We start from the raw sequence: 19,663 nt of genomic DNA, 5'->3' as shown, positions 1-19,663 counted from the left end.
TGTGGGCCTTGAATTCACAAGCTGTGTGCAGTGGTAGTTTATCAAAAGGAACAATGTGACTGCTGTGGATTATTCCGATATGTGGTAGCACGGAAAGGGTACACTTCCAGGCAGTTGCATAAGGATAGATTTTGTTGTGACATTTTTGGCAGCTGGTTGTCTTATGTGACTATGGTGAATCAGAAAGCTGGCAATAATTATTCAAAGATAGTAGATGTGCGTAGCATTAATAGGAATTAATTACAAAAGATGGCTAGTGCTCTGCTAGTACACATGCTATTAGGACTGTGGGAAGTTTATGAAACTGGTTTTAAATACTGAGTTGTGAGTGCCAATTACAGTAGAAGTTGAATATGGTTGTGAAGGTATCCCAAAGCCCAGCAGAAAATGAAATTGTATTTCCAAGTGGATGTCACCCTCAGGGATAAAACTACAAAGGGGATCACTGCCACACATGTTTTAACCAGCTGATGTTAGGGCACTTGTCTTTGTCAAGCTGCTGTCCCATTTACACTGGCATGATCACAGGGATGTTTTAACTTATTTTTTTAAATCCTGTGTCCTTTAAGTGAAAACAAGGATAATGCTCCTCATCTTCCATCATGCTTCAGTATTAGCATCTGATTCACCCTTTTCTGGTGGGGTGGTGCTTAAGATCAATAGATCCTACAGAACATGAAGTAATATGTAGAAAGCAGCTAGCAGCACAAATATTGCATTCTTAAAAAATTCAATGACCAATTCAGTTCATCACTAATAACAATAGCCTTGTTTTGTATCAAGCATGGAAGATACTGTCCCCTTTATTCATGAAGCAATCAGACAATGCATTTGGTATCGTATATCTCTTAAAAACAGCACATCTGGCGTGTTTAGCAGATTGATACCTTTTATGTTATTGTTGGAGCATGAATAAAAGGCTCAGTTATATATTACCTTTTTGAAAACTAGGTGTTCCACCTTCCCCCCCAGTAGTCATACTTTCACCAAATAAGAAGACAATGGCAGGAAGCTTTATGCCCAAATGCTGTTTAAGGATTCTTTTCAGTGCTTTCCATGCAGTAGTCTTCCTGTTCCCAGTAAGGTCTGACAAAGTCTTTGCCAAATTATATGGCTGGGCAATCCCCAACTGTATGAAATTAAACAAAGACAAGTGCTGGATTCTGTACCCGGGATGGGACAACACCAGATGTACGTACAGACTGGGGAATGAGATGCTGGAAAGCAGTGCTGCAGAAACGGACCTGTGGGTCCTGGTCAATGGCAAGTTGAATCTGAGTCAGCAGTGCCCTGGCAGCCAGGAGGGCCAACCGTGCAAAGCATCACCAGCATCACCAGCCAGTCAAGGGAGGTGATTGTCCCGCTCTGCTCTGCACTGGGGCGGCCTCTCCTTGAGTACTGTGTGCAGTTTGGGCACCACAATACAGGAAAGATGTTAAGCTGTTGAAGAGTGTTCAAGGGAGGACTATGAAGGTAGTGAAGATTCTAGAGGGGAAGCCATACAAGGTACACTGAGATCAGTGTACTTGGTTCGTTCAGGCTGGAGAAGAGGGGACTGAGAGGAGGAGACCTCATTGCAGTCTACCAACTTCCTCCAGAGGGAAAGAGGAGGGGCAGGCACTGATCTCTTCTATGTGGTGACCAGTGACAGAACCTGAGGGAATGGACTGAAGTTGTATCAGGGGAGGTTTTGGTTGGGTATTAGAAAGAGGTTCTTCACCCACAGGGTAGTTGGGCACTGAAACAGGCTCCCCTGGGAAGTGGTCACATCACCAAGTCTGACAGAGTTCAAGAAGCATTTGGACAGTGCTCTCAGGGACATGGTGTGATTCATGGGCCCGTGCGGGGCCAGGAGTTGGACTTTGATGATCCCTGTGTGTCCCTTCCAACTCAGGATAGTCTATGATTCTATGACTTAGCATCTCCTTTGCGACATCCCTCAAGCACTTTAAAACAGATTTGTTGGGAGCAACTGCAACCAGCTCTTGATTACTGCAGACTGTAGGTACTTACCTACAGTTCAGAACACTGCAACAGTGTTAGAGATATACTGTGAATCTCCCTGGCAGCTGTTAATTTGTTTACCTCCCGTTAATGTTACATTGCTTTCTTTCAACTTCTCCTCAGCCTGAGACTTTGTATTTTCTGGTTTATTTTCACTTCCAACTCTCCTTCAGTGATCTTTAGTGTGGCCCCGAGTAGCTTTTATTATCATTTTGAGCATTTCAGCATTTTCTCACTATTTGCTGGACAGAATGAAGACACAAATAATTTGGAGGCTGAGCAAAAATGAACTGAGCTGTCTTAGGGTTTGTTGCAAGCTAGCTAGGATTTATCTCTGCCTCTAGAACTTCCTAGTTGTGGGATGTGGTCCATACTTTACGTAGTATACCTTACTAAAAAGACATTTTCAGAAGTAAAGCACAATCACAGTGATTGTGTTTGTTGCAAAGGCTGTATCTCTGCTAACAAAACAGAAGGTGCCAGGGCAGATACCCACGGACTTGAAGCCTGCAGCTCATACTGTTAAATTGTTGTCAGCAGAGTTCCTGCACCAGGTCCAGGCCAAGCAGCATTCTCCCAAGTGACCCTTGGCACAGCTCAGGGGGTAGCTTAGGCACAGCTGACAATGCAGATGCAGCTGTCCTGTTTTGGTGGTTGACAGAGTTCAATAATATGGATATGGCCATTGGCACAAACTAGAAATTGAGTGGGCAGTAGTGCTCTTCACATTACCAGAATGGGTAAAATTCAAAACTGAGCAGCAAGAATACAGCAGCAAGAATGCCTTACCTTCAGTGTACTGGAGTTTGAAATTTTGTTGTCTGCAAATATGCCATGACCTGCCCTCCAACAGAGTCCTAGGCTATTAGAAACATCCAGCAGTTAATGAACTGAGAAGCACGCACACCACTCTCCTGGTGGGAGGACAAAAATGTAAGGATGCTGGCTGCTGAAAAATTTCAGATAAAACATCAGGGTTGGGAGTATATGGGAACAACACATTTCAGAGGTACATTTCATCTGGTGAAATCTGGGATACACCAAGAGTGGCATGTTAAAATTGTCAGCAACTGCTATGCAGGGTCTGAGGAAAGCACTTTCAAACATATACAAAAAAATCGATACATGGACTAAATAAACACAGCTTTATTATAACCAGAATAACCAACTCTAAAATTAGAACTGTGTTAAAAATTAATACCTGTGTATTTCTTCAACTGTTCAATCTAGTCTTCATAAGGCATTGTGTTTCTTTATATTAGTTGATTGACTTCTAGCATTATTTGGTGCTTTATTTTTAAGGGCCTGCCAAGAGGCAATTAGTAGTAGTCAAACTTGATGTTGAAAGATCGAGTTCAATTCCTTTTTTATTCAATTGTGAAAGTTTAATCTTTAATAAAATTCATATGTGCAGAAACTAGCAGTGTGCTAATGCTCCAGAGCTTGTTGCAAGAACACTCATCAGTGATGAAGTGAGAATGTATATGACAGTCTAACTATAAAATAATCTTTACATTATTTTACCATTCAAAAGGTAGATACTTAATTCTTCAACAGTAAAAGTTTGAGTGTCTAAAAGACTTCTCAGTGTGCCCAACACTGCCTGTTCCAGCTAGCTCATGATCCACAAATCTTCTGCTTGTCTTGCTTGTGCACCCTATTCATGATCATTTTCAGAGCATGCTTACAAAACTAGGTCCTAACCGAAGTGGGGTTGTGCAGTTTTAATCTACTTTGGTGTGCAGGAGGATCCAACTTCAGTTCTATTTATTTCAGGGAAGAGAAATCAGTATTTTTTACCTCAGAAGAGACTGAGCTAGCCACCTGGGTAAATATCCTCGAAGGAGGGTTCTTCTTAGCCTCTGTTAAACAAGCTGCTCCACTCCAAATGAGAAAACTACTCATTAGTTGATCTAGAATGATCGCAATCTTTTAATGTTGTGGTAGGGCCTCACCTGGGAAAAGGGAGTCATATGTGCCAGTCTCCATCTTATATTAGTATTAGGCTAAAAGCAAGGAAACAAACAAAAAACATAACCAGCATCATGTATATACAAGGATCATTTGTGGTCTAGTCACCCTTCTTGTCTGTGGTACTATAAACCCTGTAAAATCAAGAGATTGTTTCAATTATCAGCAGTCATCTTACATAATTTGAATCTCAATTAGTACACAATGCCTACCTGGCACACCAAAACCCTTCTACAGTTTACTGGGCAAACTGAAAAATATAAAGGAATCCTTTAAAGGCACCAAGTAGATGCTATAGAGGAATACAAAATATTGAGAAATCTGGATCAGCAGACCAGTATTTTCTCAGAAGACTGAACAATAAATGGAGATTGGAATCTCGGTGATGTGTATTTCATGGATGACTGACAAATCACATATGCTACACAAAGTAGGCACTGTCAGCCAAATGGCTCAATGCTAACAGCACTAAATCTTTACTGTAAGTGCAAATATTGGTACTACTTGCACTACATCGTTGCTATTTTAGGGAAAGCAGATACTTCAACTGCATAAAAATACTTTATAGCTTAAACTAAATCAAACAACACTAGGAAGAAACACTCAGGAAAAAATAAGGATTGCCTTAAAGCCTGCAACATAGCACGGCTGCATTGGATCAGATTAATGATCTTTTACAATTATGCATATGTACTGTCACTGGCTGTTCTTACCTATAGAAGTATCAGTTCTTCCGAAGACTGCTAAAATCCCTCCTATTGAGATTTCTGAGGCAAAAGTAAAGCCAGGATGGCTATATTTTATTATATGGAAAACCAGTTTTTAATTTGAAATCTTTCGAGTGTTTCAGTTCCTGAACTATGCTCTAGAGTTTATAAAAGATCCTGCTTTATCTTCTCTGAAATAGAGAAATTTTGTATGCCCTAATTAAGCATTACACTCCATACACTGTGTTCCTTTTGCTTGGTCTTGAATCCTCTTCCCAGAGTATTTTTTTCTTGATCCTAGCTATTTTCCTCCTGAACTCTAATTTCCTTCTGAACTCTAATTTTTTGGAGATGAGGTGAAAGACTTAATGCAGCACTACAGCAGATGATGTGTTATTGTTTTCTTCATTGGCTTCATATTAGAGTTCTAGGAAAAAAATTACCATAATCTCATGTTGAATACATAATAAATAGAATGCTCTTTTAAAAAGATTTACTAATGGCTATCAAATAGAGCTTTTTTTTCCCCCTTTTTCCTTATGTTGTTTTAGAAGCCCATAAGGAGCATGATTGACTCATATTATTTCTTCAATAGATTATTTTGAATGTAATGTCATGAAATTTTACCTACCTGATCGTCTCTTCTCTGGGCAGAACTCTCTGATATTTCTTATGGTCTCCTCTACTTTTATCTAAATTGCATTGCACATTAGCAAGCTTATCACATTGTATCTCTGATAACAGTATGACAGAATCTCACAAGTTATTACATAGATGTAAATCTTTACTAGTCTACTGTATTAACTTCAAGGAAAATTCCAAGTCTATACCAAAGCTACTGATAGCCAGCACCATTTTGAAAAATCAGGCAAATAACCCCTCATCTGTATTTTAAAAAGGTGCATTTCTAACAGGTTACTAATGTAACTGGAAAAAATCAAATCCAAACCCCTAATCGGAAATGGCCCTCAAACTTGGTTAAACAGAAATCTAAATTTTCATTTAGAGAAATGGAAATAGAGTCACTGAGAAATAGAGAGAAAGAGAGAAATAGAGTCACTGAAGGACACTATTAAATTGTGTCTTAATAAGCTTTAAAATTTACAATATAAATAAAATTTGTCACTTAAGACTTAAAATAAGTCTTTTAAACTCAGAATGCTAATATAAAACTAGAGAAACAAATGAACGATACACCTTATTTTGAGAATCTTCTGCTCAACAAAAATTGCCTTAGCATATTGGAATACCTTACTACACAGTGTAGTAATAGCACACATTTTCAATTTTTTTGTAGAAGTAATAATCTAAGGAAATAATTGTCAACATACAAAGCAACATAGCTCCTATTTTCATTATGGAGTAGTTGTCCTCTAAGATATACCATATATATTAATTTTTTGAAAGCTTCACTTAAAAAACACCCCACATAATCCTTAGGATACTCAGAAAACTTTGGAGACATCAAACAGACGTGAAAATGAACGTGGCAAGTATCCAAGATTCTCTGTGAAGAAAAGTCCAATAGCAAACAATCAAGTACAGCAGTTTAATAATTTTCTCAATATCCTCTGGTTAATTAGGGAATATATTCAGCATAGAAAGTTGTACTGTCAAACTGATCCAGGAAACTTAATTGAAAGTTGTTTACAAAATACAGGAGCAAAAATAAAATTGCTTTAAAACAAAAAAACCCCAAACAAAATCCCCACCATAAACCAGTAGAATTCCTCTATTCAGTAGGAATTACGCAGGCCTTATTCTTAGTTTCTCTTTGTAAGGAAGGTTTTTTTGTACTCAAAGATATAACAGTGAAACCGAAAGAACGTCACGGCTGGTGCAATTCATGTTTATTTGGGTAACAACATACTAAAGAGGTTTTTATGGTCATTGGATGAACTTCAACCAGGCTCATTTACTGCTCAAAATACAAATGACATATAGAGCTACTTTCAGAAGCTCGATAGTAGATTTTCAGTTTATTATTTGTTTTTATACAAAAATTTGGCTTCATAAGTGACTTGATTTTACTTTACACTTCTAGCTGCACAGGAGGAGAACACCTAGAAAATGTTTGTCAGAGGTTAACCTGTTTGTGTGCTTTTGTAAAATGTTAATTTGTCTGTCCCGATGGTGGCTTGGGTAGTACAAATGCCTAATTCTATGCTACTCATCACCACTGGGGAGAAGCAAGCAAAAGCAGGAGTAACAGCAAACATTTTCAGAAGAAGTGCAGTGGGAAGACATCCACATTCTATGGTAACAAGTGCATTGAAAAGGGAAATAAAGGTAAAAAATAGAAGCATAAAGTTCCCTATTTAATACACAGCAGCTAAGGATGCTGTAAGGAACTTTGCAGTAGAAAGTTCAGGTAGGTTACCAATGCAGGGTGCAGAAAGGATGGATTCTTGGCATGAAGCATGAACTAGTGAGTATTTAAATGATTTTTTATGTGAAGATACTTAGTTAAGATGTAAGTTATTGTTTGAAACTGCAGAAGGAATTCACTCCTAGTAGTATTGTATTTTGGCACGTTCGATTCTTTCTGCATGAAGTTAACATACACAATAATAATAAAAAAAGTTGGCTGGCCTCGGAGGCACCATCACTCACTTCTTGCCCTTGTAAGGGTAATGGCTGGTTTCAAGAGTAAAAATCAACAGTCAAGCAAGGCAAGCAGCTGGTGGTGATGATTCTCATTTGAGGTGAAAAAAACTCACCAAAAAAACCCCTGACCAACTACTCAACCAAACATCCAAACCCGAGGAAAGCTTAGTCACTGCTTTATGTTGCTCTCAACCACCCCCTGCCAATATCATGCTTCAAATATTTAGCTACATTGTTCAGCTTGACAATTTACAAACCCTAAATACTTTTCTTTGTCTCCAAAGAAAAGGAGAAGAGCAAATTTCACAAGAAACAGAAAGGCTTCTCATGTCAAGAACTGCCACCACTAGGTTTTAAGTAATGCACTTTTTGGGCATAAGCTATTATACCATACTGATATAAAAGTGCTTGGGTAAAATATATCAGTAAAAGAAAAAAGAAAAATTTGAAAACTAGCAACATGAAGAAAAACCAAGAAGAAACCAATGATACTCCATTCTTTTCTGTCAAAAGTAACCAGTAATTCAAGAGAATTCTAATATATCTGTATTTGGATACCCAGAAGGCTTATAGTGCTTTTTTGGGGGGAATAGGATAGAAGAAAAAAAAAAAAAGGCCAGATAATTTAGGGGGGAAAAAATACCCCAAAACAACCTTTGGGATCAGTCCATAATAATAAAGTTGATGTGTAAAATTTACAATAACAGCAAAATCTATTAAACTTTATTATTGCTTTTTTGTAAAATTAATTTTGTGAAGATGTGTGAATATTCAAACTTGAAAGTCACAAAATAAAATGACATAACATTTGCAAAAAGAGTATGTAAAGCTATCCGACGTTAAAACAGCAAAATTACTAGATTAAAATAATCTGAGATTTTCTTTTTAACTCTAACAATCATTATAGATGAGAAAGGAAAATAATTCCATTACTACTTTTTCCTTTTTATTTTTTTAATGCAGACCTTTCAGAGCAGAAATCTCTCTTAAAAACATTCAGTCTCACTGACAAAACAGGACTGATGTATTTTATTTAAGAGTAATGTAGGGTGACAATATCACATGAAAGGGATTATTTGAAAGCCAAACAATAAAGATAGTAAAAATTCACAGATTATATTTTTCTTCACTGACGTACATAACAAAAAAATCCTCAATTTAACTGCAACAGGAAAAAAAACCTTCAAAAATAACTCTGAAAAATTAATGGAATATTTGTTAGTGCTGTAGGAATTCTTAAGACTCATTCATCCCTCACCAAACAATAACAATTCTGCATTTTCTCTTGTGGCCTGTGCAACTCTCATGTTATGCCACAAATAAACACCCCCCACGCCCCCCCACCGGTCAGATTTCATATGTAAAAATAAATGGAATTTATGTTTGTGTATTAAATATTATTTGTAGTACTGCAGTGCTCAGGCTCAAGTCAGGGACTAGGATTCCATTTTGCTTGGTGGTCTACAAAAATTAAATAAAAGACACAATCCTTATTTTATTGTCAAAACACCAAGAACTTTTGGATTCTGTGGGCTGTATTTTAAACTGCATTAGGAAAAGTTACGAGTTGCCAAAAGAACAAGGAAGCTCAATACATCCAGGATAGTTTTCCTCCACTTTCAGACTCCTTAACTGTTAAAATTTCTCTAGTCCTTGGTTTACAGATTTAGTAATGTCATACATAAGTATTCTTTCTTTTGTGTAAACATCAAGGGAAATTAAAATGTTAATCACATTATTCATTTAGCCCTTTGTTGTGAGAACCACAGATGAGAGATATTGCAATGCATATTTTACATCGCTAAGAAGACTCAAGTCACTTTATTTTTAAAATCTTTATTAGATGTTAAATATGATTTCATTGCCACTTCAGTTATTTAAAGTGGGGATTTAAAACGAGGCTGAAACACAGAGTGGTTATTGTTACAAAAACTGGGAAAAGGGAGATACATGTAAATTTTTAAATATAAAGTGCTTATAGCTACAGATACAGTGATCAAATCTAGTATGCACAGTTTGGCTTTTTTTTTTTTTTTAAAAATCTATCCTGCAAAATTAATTTACCCTAATGATAACCAAACCGCATGCTAGATTAGGATTTTAATAATTTTCTAGGACATGTGATAATCATATGCCAAAAATACACAACATCTAGGCATCTCCTATATACATCTAATTTTTATAATAAGACTTAATGGACATATGTGACATTTTAGCATCCTTTCTCTACCCTTTCACGGTTATGTTTGTTCAATAAAGCAGAAGGGTTGTTGCAGCAAAGCTTTCTCACCGTGCCAAGCACAAAGCTCAAGCTCGTACACTGAGCTCGCCGGCCTTGGAAACATACGTGTTAAAATGCTCAACTCAGCTTACCCTCAGTTGCACAGAAATGTAGTTTAAATTTCATTTTGTTGAAAGTTAGATAGCTGAGAATTTCAGGGGCTTTATGCACGCAAAAAATATTTCTTTGTCTAGTTTCTATATAATTTCCAATATACTTTTGTCTTTGCTTCACAAGTTACATTAGTTAAAAACTACGACTAAAGGAATAGTAACAAATGACAGCTTTCCCTTTTTAACACTGATCCCTGCTAATTTAATTCTTATTGTCCACAAACACATTTGATCTTGCAAGGCCCCAGCTCTACCTGAAAAAGCACAGGCACATTGCAAACCATAAAGACAAGCAATTATGCTCCTTTAAATCCCATCCTCATCAGATATGGATTTTTTTTTTAAAGCTAATTATCAGCGGACATCTGCTTTGTTTTTATTCTCTTTTTGACTGTAGTCAGCAAATAAACAGTTACAGCACAAATCAGAACGTTTATTCGGTATCCTCAAGCTACCAAACATTAAATAAACAAATAATTTAACAGCTAACCACGCTCCATGCAATGTTGCAGCCTTTCAGGAACCTTCGGTAGGTTATTGATCCGCTCGTGAATTACCTCCAGCTCAGCCATAGGTTGCAGGCATCACCATCCCTTGCTCGTCCTCGCGGTGACAACACTCCTCCCCTTGCCCATCGCTCCAGGAAGGCAGAAGATTCGTCAGTCCCGGTTGTCCGCTGTGGTTGGCGGCAAGAGCAAAGAATAAAATCGTTATCAGCTGTTGGGGTTTGTTTGGGGGGTTTTTTTGTTTGTTTTTAAAGGGAAGTTCTCAAACGAGCACTCCGCGAGCTCTTCACCCCAGGCGGAGTCGCATGGGTAGCTCTGACGAACAACGGAGAAAAGCGCCTTTCTGGCTCTTTGGGGCTAGATGGGGTTCCCCCCCTTCGCTGCAAACTCGCTGCAAGAACGCAGGCCGGGTGTTGCAAGAATAAGAACTAACACCACGGAGTAAGAACCAACGACGCGTGACTCTGTGGAACTTACGCGCAGATGCCAAAGCCCCCGGCTGCGCCTCGAGGTCGCTGGCAGGCTCCGAGGGACCGCGCTGGGCTACGGGGGAGCCGCGGCGAGCGCAGCGCGGGTGGGAGGGCCAGGCCTCCCCAGTGGGGCCGCGCTCCCCGGGGGCATTTTGGCTTTGCTGGCTTCCCATTCCTGCGACGCTGGAACTCGGGAACTTCCAGCGCCGCCGCCGCGAGCCGCCGCTTTCCCCGCCGCAGCCCCGCCTCCTGCCCGTGCGTCGTATCCCTCCGCGCGCCGGCACCTCGCACAGAAAGCGCCTTTCAGCCGCCCGCCTGCCGCCACCGCCTTCCCGCCCACCCCGCCGACATCTTCTGCCACAGCCCGCCCGCCTTTCCGATAATAAACGCGTACCGCTCGCCCCTTCTCCCCTCCAGCGCCGGGCAGCGCCAGGGGCCGCCGAGGCGGTGGGGCGGGAGCGGGGGCAGAAGAGCGCGGCTCCCCCCTTCCTTGCCCGCTTGGCCACCCCCTCCGGGCAGCGCCGGGAACTGAGGGGGGCGCGGGGGGAAGGGGCGGCGCGCGGGGCCGAGGGGGCTGAGGAGGGGGCGCGCAGGAGGAGGAGGGGACTCTTTCTCCGGGCGGAAGGATCGCGCTCGCTCGCGCTGGCTGTCGGCGGCGGCGTTGGCGGCGGGCGGCGGGCGGCTGCGAGTTGTTGTTTCCTCCTCCTCCTCCTCCTGCTGCTGCCCGTGGGTTGAATGGTGGAGCCGAGACTCTCCCCGGTGAACGAGCAGTGACAGCGACCGGGCGGGTGCCTTTCGCTGGGACCCGACGCTGCCGCGGGAGCGCGGCCCGAGCACCCCCCCTTCCCCCCCTTTCCCCCCCTCCCCTCCCCGGTTTTCGCTTCGCCATGTCCGGGGACGGCGGCAGCCGGCACACGGCGGAGCTGCGAGCGGGTGAGTGGTGGCCAGGGGAGCCGAAGAGGGTCGGCGGGCAGGGGGGAGAAAGGGGAGCCCGCGGGGAAGGGGCGAGCGCCAGCCCTGACGGCCTCTCCTCTCCCCGCAGAGCTCTACTTCCTCATCGCTCGCTTTTTGGAGGACGGACCCTGCCAGCAAGCGGCTCAGGTAGGGGATGGATGGATGGAGGGATGGATGGAGGGATGGATGGATGGCGCCGCCGGGCCTGGCGGGGAGGGGGCGGCCGGGTAGGGCGGCTGATCGGGCGGCGCGCTCGCCGCCTCGTCCTCCTTCTCCTTTTTTCTCTCTTTTTAAAACCTTGTCTCACACCCCGCTTTTGTTGTTACTGCAGGTCCTGATCCGAGAAGTGGCGGAGAAAGAGGTAAGAGCGGCGCCGCGCACCCGGCGCTCGCCCCGCCTGCGGCCTCCCTCCCCCTTCCCTCGCTCTCCCGCTTCCCCCGCCCCATCCCGGGCGCAGCCGGGGGGCTCCTCGGGGGAGGGGGAGCCGCTCACGGGGCGCCCTCTTTTCTCTCCGTCAGCTGCTGCCCAAGCGCACGGACTGGACGGGCAAGGAGCATCCTCGGAGCTACGAGAACCTGGTAAGAGGAGCGGGCGCTGGTGAGAGGAGAGAGCGCTGCGACGGGCAAAGTTGTTTTTTCCCCCTCCCTCACTCTCCCTGAGCAGCCCGGCAAAAAAATTGAATTTCCCGCAAAAAAAAAAAAAAAAAGAAAGGCAACTTAAAAAAAAAGAACCAAACCCAACAACTTTGGAATTTATTTATTTTTTTTTTTAATTTTTATAACGACCTCTGCCCGGCCCTCGATCCCCGCTCGGTGTCCCGGGAGGACGCGGGCGGGGGTCCGGCCTGTGCCCACCCGCCCGAGCGGGGTCAATAACGACGCGCGCGCCGGGCCCGGCCGCGCTCGCTCCGCGACGTCACGGCCGCGGTGCGGGCGGGCGCCACAGCCGCGCGCGCGGCGCCGCGCAGGGCGGGGCGGGGCCAGCGGCGGCGGGTGCCGGTGCACGCGCGGCCGGGCGGGGGCGCTCGCGGCCGCCCGCGCGCACACAATGGGCCGGGCCGGCTGCCCCCGCCGCGCGCCCGCCGCGCGCTGCCCGACCCCGGGATCTGCCGCGGGAGGGGCCCCTCCGGGTGCACCCCCGGCCTGGCCGCTGGTCCGGTGCGTCTTTGTGTGCCGTGGAGCTAGTGCGTGGGAATAACCGGGCTCGTCATGGTCACATCGCGAATTTGACTGGTGGAGTTTCGATTTGTTGTTGTTTTTTTTTTTTTTTTTTTTTAAATTCCCTGATGCGTGCTTTTCATCTCGGGTGTAGATAAAACTAAGTGTTAGTTGTAGTGATGCAGCTCCTGCTAGCAAAGAGGGGCCTGAATATTTTTTTTCCCCTGTAATATGTTGTGAACTACAGTAGTTAGGAAAACAGCAATTAAGGTGTCTGAATTGTGGCTGTTAGCTACTTGTTGCTAGTATTGTTTTCATTGCATATGCACTGTTGTATAATTTAGTCTCTGAATTTCTGAATACAGTTTAAGAGGAAGACTGAGCCCTGCTTGTGATGTTCATCAAAGACAGATTTCCCTTCGGGCTTGCTGGTTGCTTATAGTAGTTCTGAACTCCAGTACTTCTGAGACACAGACATGTGGAGAACTTTTGAGCTGACATAAAAGGAGGCAGAACAGTTTCCATCTGTAATGCATCTGATAAAGACTGTTGGCATATACGTTATTTTAGTTATATAACAAATGTTACAGTATGAATCGTAGATATTTACTGTAGCTGGAACAGGTTTACTTACAGCGTTGGATTTTTTCAGTAGCAAGAGGTGTATTGGCACAGGCATTTTCATGCATGTGGTGTCGAAGAATTGATAGTGATTAACTTGTTGAATACATATAGATACAGACCAATACTTTTGAATTTTCCTGAAATCAAGTATCATCAAGAAATTCAACTGGGAATTTCAAAGTGCATATTATGCCATTCTTATTTACTTATTTATTTGTAAGACTGGGAGGCCATGTTACTCATTTCGAATGATGGTCAGAAGTTGATTGGTAAAACTTATCATGAATCTTCCTCTTTTATCCTATAGATTATAAAGAATTGGAAGTGCAGTCTTAGTGTAGTATGGATTTGGGGTTTTTGTATATATTCAGGATATAAAGGGATGTGAAGAAGGAGATAGTGAGGAAAAAGATATTTTAAGGGTTGAAGTAAGAACACTTGGTGAGAGACAAGTTCATTCACGCCCTTTCTGAGAAACTTCTTTTGTTTGCGGAATGCAGGTAAATACCAACTTATTTAGAATACGTATCTAGTGACATAAGATGTACTTCCTCAAAACTTGGACTTGATGCTGGATACTTATATTTGAAGAGATGATGCTGACCAGGTCATTTTTCTTTTCCTAGTCTTCTGTTCATAACAAAGTTTTCTTAGACTTCCTAATAAATGTTTGTATGGCCTTTTCTACCTTGTCCCTACCTAGATGTTGGGATGTGTGTGTGTGAAATAGATTACTTTGGTTTTGATGCTTCTCTCCATTCTTTGTATTTGTTCTTGCTTCAATTGTCAAAAATATGTGAACTTTGTGTGACTTGACACTTTAGGCTTGTGAAAGCTGGCCCAGAAGTGTGTTTGCAGTGTGACAGTTACATTTTGTACAAAAGCAGTGTTTTTCACTGTCTTGTTCATTAAACAAAAACTTATTTATCTCAAACCAAAGGATTTTAGCTTTAAGATAGAGGCTGATGATGAGCTAGCGTTCTGTTTCTTCATATTTTTTTTTCATTTAAAATTTTTCCAGCTTTAAGATGGTGACTCTTTCTGAAGACAGCATATTTAGTCATGTTTGGGTACCACTTCTCAGAAATGAATGTCATGAGCTTTCACTAAACTTCGTAGAAAGGTCTGAGGGGAGAAAAGCTAGGAAATAAAATTACCAGTAAATGTAGTGTTAGATGTCTCACTTTTACTCTAGGAGGGAATAAGGGCTCTGTGTAACACAGGTGGATTTAATCCCGGGCTCTTTTGTTGTGCATGAAATCATGCCTTTTATTATACGTATATATACAATAAATCATTCCTTTAATATATGTGTGGATATCTTTTCAAGAGACTATGATGTTCCTGATTTTGTCCTTATTTTAAAAACATTTATTTAAGAATTCTTATTAGAGTTAATCTTCCGTTCTTAGACTGAAATTCACAGCCTTAGATGTTTCATTTCTTTAACCTAATTTGTGTTAAATTTGATCCAATTTCCATCTTGTATGTTACTTGTACATTTTTCTGTTTGGCCAGTGAAAGTAAATGTTTCATTTTCTTCTATAAGCTAATACCATGCTGTGCATCCTTGTAATGCTACAGGAAAATACATGAGTTCAGAAATACTATTTTACTTATTTTATATTCTTAAGTGATTTTTCTTCAGTTTAAATATTTGTATATTATATTTTCCTGCAGTCACACTGCGTGGTATAAATTACTTGATCTGGTTTTGATAGTATAGGCTCTTATTTCAGAGTGTCAATCTTGTTCTAATATTGCCAGTATTAAGATTTCTGTTTGTGCTATAACTTAAAACCTTTTGAGAATTGAGTCCCTGGCAGGCCACTTTCAGTGTAGGTGTATTGAGGATGATGGGACTCCTCAGTAACAGATCTCAGGATGCTTTGTGTTCTCTCGCATTTGTTGTGAAAACTTATTAATTATAAGCCAGCTATTTTTCCCTCCTTTTTTTTTCTAAAAAAAGGAGTGAGGATTTCTCATTTTGGGGGGCAGACTTTGAGGAGTTTTGTCTAAGTGTTGTATTGCACTTTTAGGCTTCAAAACACCTTTTTAGGGCCTTTGTTAGGACACATGAGCAAGCTTTGGTGCATCATTTCACTCCAGGGTAATTGTTTTTTTTCACGTTGTAGTTTCCCTGCGGGTGTAGCTGCTCTAATTGTGTGCTGTGGATGAAAGCTGTGCATTTCTGTTGCATCCTTTGTGTAGGCACGAGTGCTCATCCAGATGTGTGGTTAGTCGGATAAGGGAGCTGAACTATCGGAAAAATGAACAGTACAAGAATAACTTTCAGATGGTTCAGCTCTCTTTTGGTGTGCAGCAACACGGAGCTTACCACCATCATGAGATGATAGGAGTGGGTGTGCAGGGCTTGGACAATGTGGTGGGGTGGCTTCCTTTGGGATCAGAGTAGACTTCTGCTGGATGAAGCCAACTGTTAAAATTCACTGCAACAACTTAGAGCTACCATAGGGAGTGGTTGGGGTTTTGTTGGTCTTTTTTTTTTTTTTTTTCTGAGAGAGAGGTCTTCTATGGTACAAGCATTGTGGTGTATATGATCAGAACTACTGTGTAAACTTTCTTGTCCAGAATATTCTTGTAATTGTCATTTTCTCTGTTGAATTAGAATTATATTCACGATGGTGGTGGTTGAAGAGGGAGAAGACAGGGACTTCATGTCAAATAGGAGGATGGTGCAGTGGGTTCAGTAGGCAGTATGCCTGTTGGGTGACTATTTTGCTAACATTTGTCCCTTTTGCTTCCCTGGCCCACAGTTATTAAATGTGATTTCAAGTGAAAATTACAAAATGTTCTTTTCATGCCATTCTACTTTCCTTTCAAGTTGTGCAAACCTACACGAAGTTACAAATCGTATCTGTGGGACTGGGACACTACGTACATTGATACTGTGTTTCTTTGTTCATGTAATACCCAAGGCTTCTAGTCAGCATTGTGGTTACTGTTTAGAAATTCTGTTTCTTAATAAGTAACCAGATAATAAGTGGTTTGTTTCTTCAGGAAATGTTGTACTCTAAAGGTATTCGAAGAAATAAGGAGCAAAATTAAAGCTGATGTTGAATCAGAGAGCTGCATCATCACCTAGTTTTTATTAACAGTTTTTGGGGGAAAGTCTTTATGGTATTTTGGAAGGTGTTCTGAAAGACTTGGCACTGGGGCTAAGAAAACCTGTGAAATGATTGTGATCCCTAGCCAGATTTTTGGTCTCATTATCAGTGCTTTTGTTGGACGTGTATCAACTTAAATGCTTTTCTCTTAGTTCTAAAAGACAAGCATTTCTGTTTTACAGACTGTTCCCATAATTGAGAATTTAGGTGATGTTTAAAGCTCTCTGTTTAAACGATTATATTTTGATGAGAGGAACTCTTGTTCATTGTGAGAAGTACCACACATTTGTTTCTTCCACAGATAATCAGGAGGTTTGGCCAAATCAACTGTTCTGTGTAGTTCTTTCAAACTGAGACTGAGAAATACAGATGAGAGATGGGCTAAAGGGGAATATCAAGTTTCTAAGATGTACCTTTTATGAAAAAAAAAAAAAAAAAAACAGACCAATGAAACCCACAAAACATTGAGTGAATTTAAGAAAGGCAAACAGATGCAGATAATCTAACAGTAACAGGTATAGTTGAACCTCTTAGCCCATAAAGCTGAAAATGCTGCTTTCTGTTTGTACCTTCTCATGTGGTAAGCTTACAGCAGTCTGTTTATACTAAGGTTTGAGTTTATCTACTCTGACCTCACACCTATTAAAAGCATTAAAAAGTTGGAAAAATAATATGTTCTTGAGGTGGTTGGTTTCATGTGGATCTATTTATTTAGAGAAAAAGTAATCTCACAGTAAAATAGCAGGCATTCTGATAAGACATAGTGGCTAACTATCTATATAGTTTTAGCCCAAGCATAATTAAAAAGTACATGAGAAATAAATATGTTTTGGGGAAAATGTTTAGTTCTCCAATTCTCCCCTCCCTGTACTTTTTTGCCCCTGCCCCATCCGCCCCAAAAAGAAAAACGGGAATGAGAATTCTTCAGAGACAAGTACTTGCATTTCATCGTAATTCCTAATTTTACAGTGATAAGGCAGTGGCTGGTGGTACCCAGTGCTCTGTTAGATTGATGATCTGATATAGTATAGCAATTACTGTAATTCAATTTGGAGCTTGTTTTGGGCAATATCTTACATAGCAGAATAGTTAAAGCTGGGACAGCTGCTGGTGTTAGTAAGATTGAGCTCTCTCATCTTGAAATATAGCTAGCTGACTGACTAGATTTTTTTTGTTAAATGTCCTTGTGTGGAAATGTGTTTTTCTTAAAGATATTTACAGTCAACCTTGTAGTTAAGCCTGTCAACTGTTAGCATGGTGGTGGTGGGAACCAACAATTCTGCAGGGAACGTTTCGGTGTGCAGAGCGTTTGGAACAATAGAATAAGGTTGTATTTTGCTTGATGTCTAAAACACGCATAGTGAGTAACTGCATCATGTACTGCAAATCTAAGTGAAGAGTCTAGGTCAAATCATGATTCTTTTGATGCATTTGTTGTGATTCTGATGCTGAATTATTCTGCAGTCGTGCAGAATGAAAATATAAGCACTTAGGTCTATTTCAAAGGTAATAAAGATTTGAATGTTAGTCCAGATAGCTGTGAAGCTGCGTTTTGTGTATTCCCATGCTGCTTGTTTGGAATAAGTGAAGTTGGCAGTAGTAGGTAAAGGGTGAGGTGGAGGGCAATACTGCTTCTTGTTTTCTAGAAAATATTGTTTGTACCGAAGATCTGAAAAATTTGTACTTGCTAACAGAGTTTTAATTTTTGTTATGGTAATGTTTAGGAAGTGTTATTAACTTTAGTAAAAAGACTATGAGAACAAAAAGAGAGTTTATTATTTTATTTTAAAAGCACGTTTTCTGTGCATTTCTTTTGGAAGAACAGAGCAGAATGAGATATTGCAGAAAACCTAATAGGGTGAGGAAGGAAAACAGCTAGAATTTCAGCTAGGTGGGATGGCAGAGGAGGAAAAAAAACGCTGTGCTTTTTATATGCTGTTTGACATCACAGTTTTGGCATAAAATTTTGAAATTCCTGTTTGTAGAGTCCAGTTTTCACTTTCATTTAAGGCTGTATGAATTTTAAATGAGTGTACATCTGTTATTTTTTTCCTTTAGCTTTACTTTCTTCTCTTGGAATCAGAGAATGATATCAAAACAAATTTCTGTAATTCTATTGAGTTGTCATGAGCTTTTCAATTTCTGACAAAGCTTGTAAAGTTACTATTAAAACAAAAATTTATTTATCTCTTTTTGGTCACAGAAATCTGACTTGAAAGTACTCTGACAGTAGTTTTGGGTTTTTTTGGTGTTATCTGTTTTTTGGTGGGTTTTTTATTATTTATTTTAGGAGGAGGACATAGGTTATAGGTATATTTTTGTTGGTTCTATCTCCTTTTTACAATTTGTCAATGCAAGAATTGTCTCCTGGTAGTCTGCACTGCAGAACAATCTGATTGTAGTTTTCTTTGTCATTTAATGTATTAAATAAACTTACCTTGTCCTGTCTTGAGTTGTTGCTACCATGTTGTGGTTATCTTTTCTGCATTTTTTTTTTCCTTTTTCAGAAAGAAGGAATTGGGACTAAGGTGAATTTCTGTTATACACTTTTTAACATTTGTGGCTTCTGCTGTAGTGCCAATAGTCACACATACAAATCCGCACTGGAACAGGCTTCCTAGAGAGGCGGTTGCAGCCCCAAGCCTGTTGGTGTTTGAGACATTTGGATAATGCCCTTAACACTGTGCTTTAAGTTTTGGTCAGCCCTGCAGTGGTCAGGCAGTTGGACTAAATGATGATTGTAGGTTCCTTTTAATTGGAACTATTGTATTAGTACTGTTAAAACAATTTTTATGAAAAGAAATTATTTCATCTGGAGAAAACTTAATAGCTTGTTTTTAATAGGCTATTTAAGTTTCATCTTTTACTTGTTTATAGAAGTAGAAAAAGGGAAAGAAAGCTGTTGAAATAAAACCTGTAATGAATTAAGAGTTTTCTTTCCCTATGAGATTTTACGGGGAAATGAAACCTACTTTTTTATTTAATTTTCTTGTGTGCATTTTAGTCTTATATAGGAATGGTTCATGAAATAGCTCTATAAACTTTCTGGAACTCGGAAGTGTTTAAATGGGCAGTGCCACTGTTTTTTTGTAAAGCATACAGCTCACTTAGCATTGTTGAATCAGTTTGTAAATGAACTGG

The 19,663-nt window shown here is 40.7% G+C and overlaps 1 protein-coding gene across 1 annotated transcript in view; it reads left to right on the top strand.

Annotated features, from left to right (window-relative positions):
* The first annotated feature begins 11,209 nt into the window (after window positions 1–11,209).
* The window catches only part of PHIP (pleckstrin homology domain interacting protein), a 107,629-nt gene continuing 99,175 nt past the window's right edge, over window positions 11,210–19,663 (top strand). The window contains exons 1-4 of the mRNA XM_051778004.1: window positions 11,210–11,592; window positions 11,702–11,760; window positions 11,945–11,974; window positions 12,132–12,191. Coding sequence (XP_051633964.1) covers window positions 11,547–11,592; window positions 11,702–11,760; window positions 11,945–11,974; window positions 12,132–12,191 — 195 coding nt within the window. The 5' untranslated portion in view covers window positions 11,210–11,546. The remainder of the gene's footprint in view (window positions 11,593–11,701; window positions 11,761–11,944; window positions 11,975–12,131; window positions 12,192–19,663) is intronic.

This window comes from Manacus candei, unplaced genomic scaffold, assembly GCF_025592945.1.
Source record: "Manacus candei isolate 608988 ecotype Guabito, Panama unplaced genomic scaffold, ASM2559294v1 h1tg000011l, whole genome shotgun sequence".
NCBI classification, from domain to species: Eukaryota; Metazoa; Chordata; class Aves; order Passeriformes; family Pipridae; genus Manacus; species Manacus candei.
This window is presented reverse-complemented; position numbering and strand designations above follow the sequence as displayed.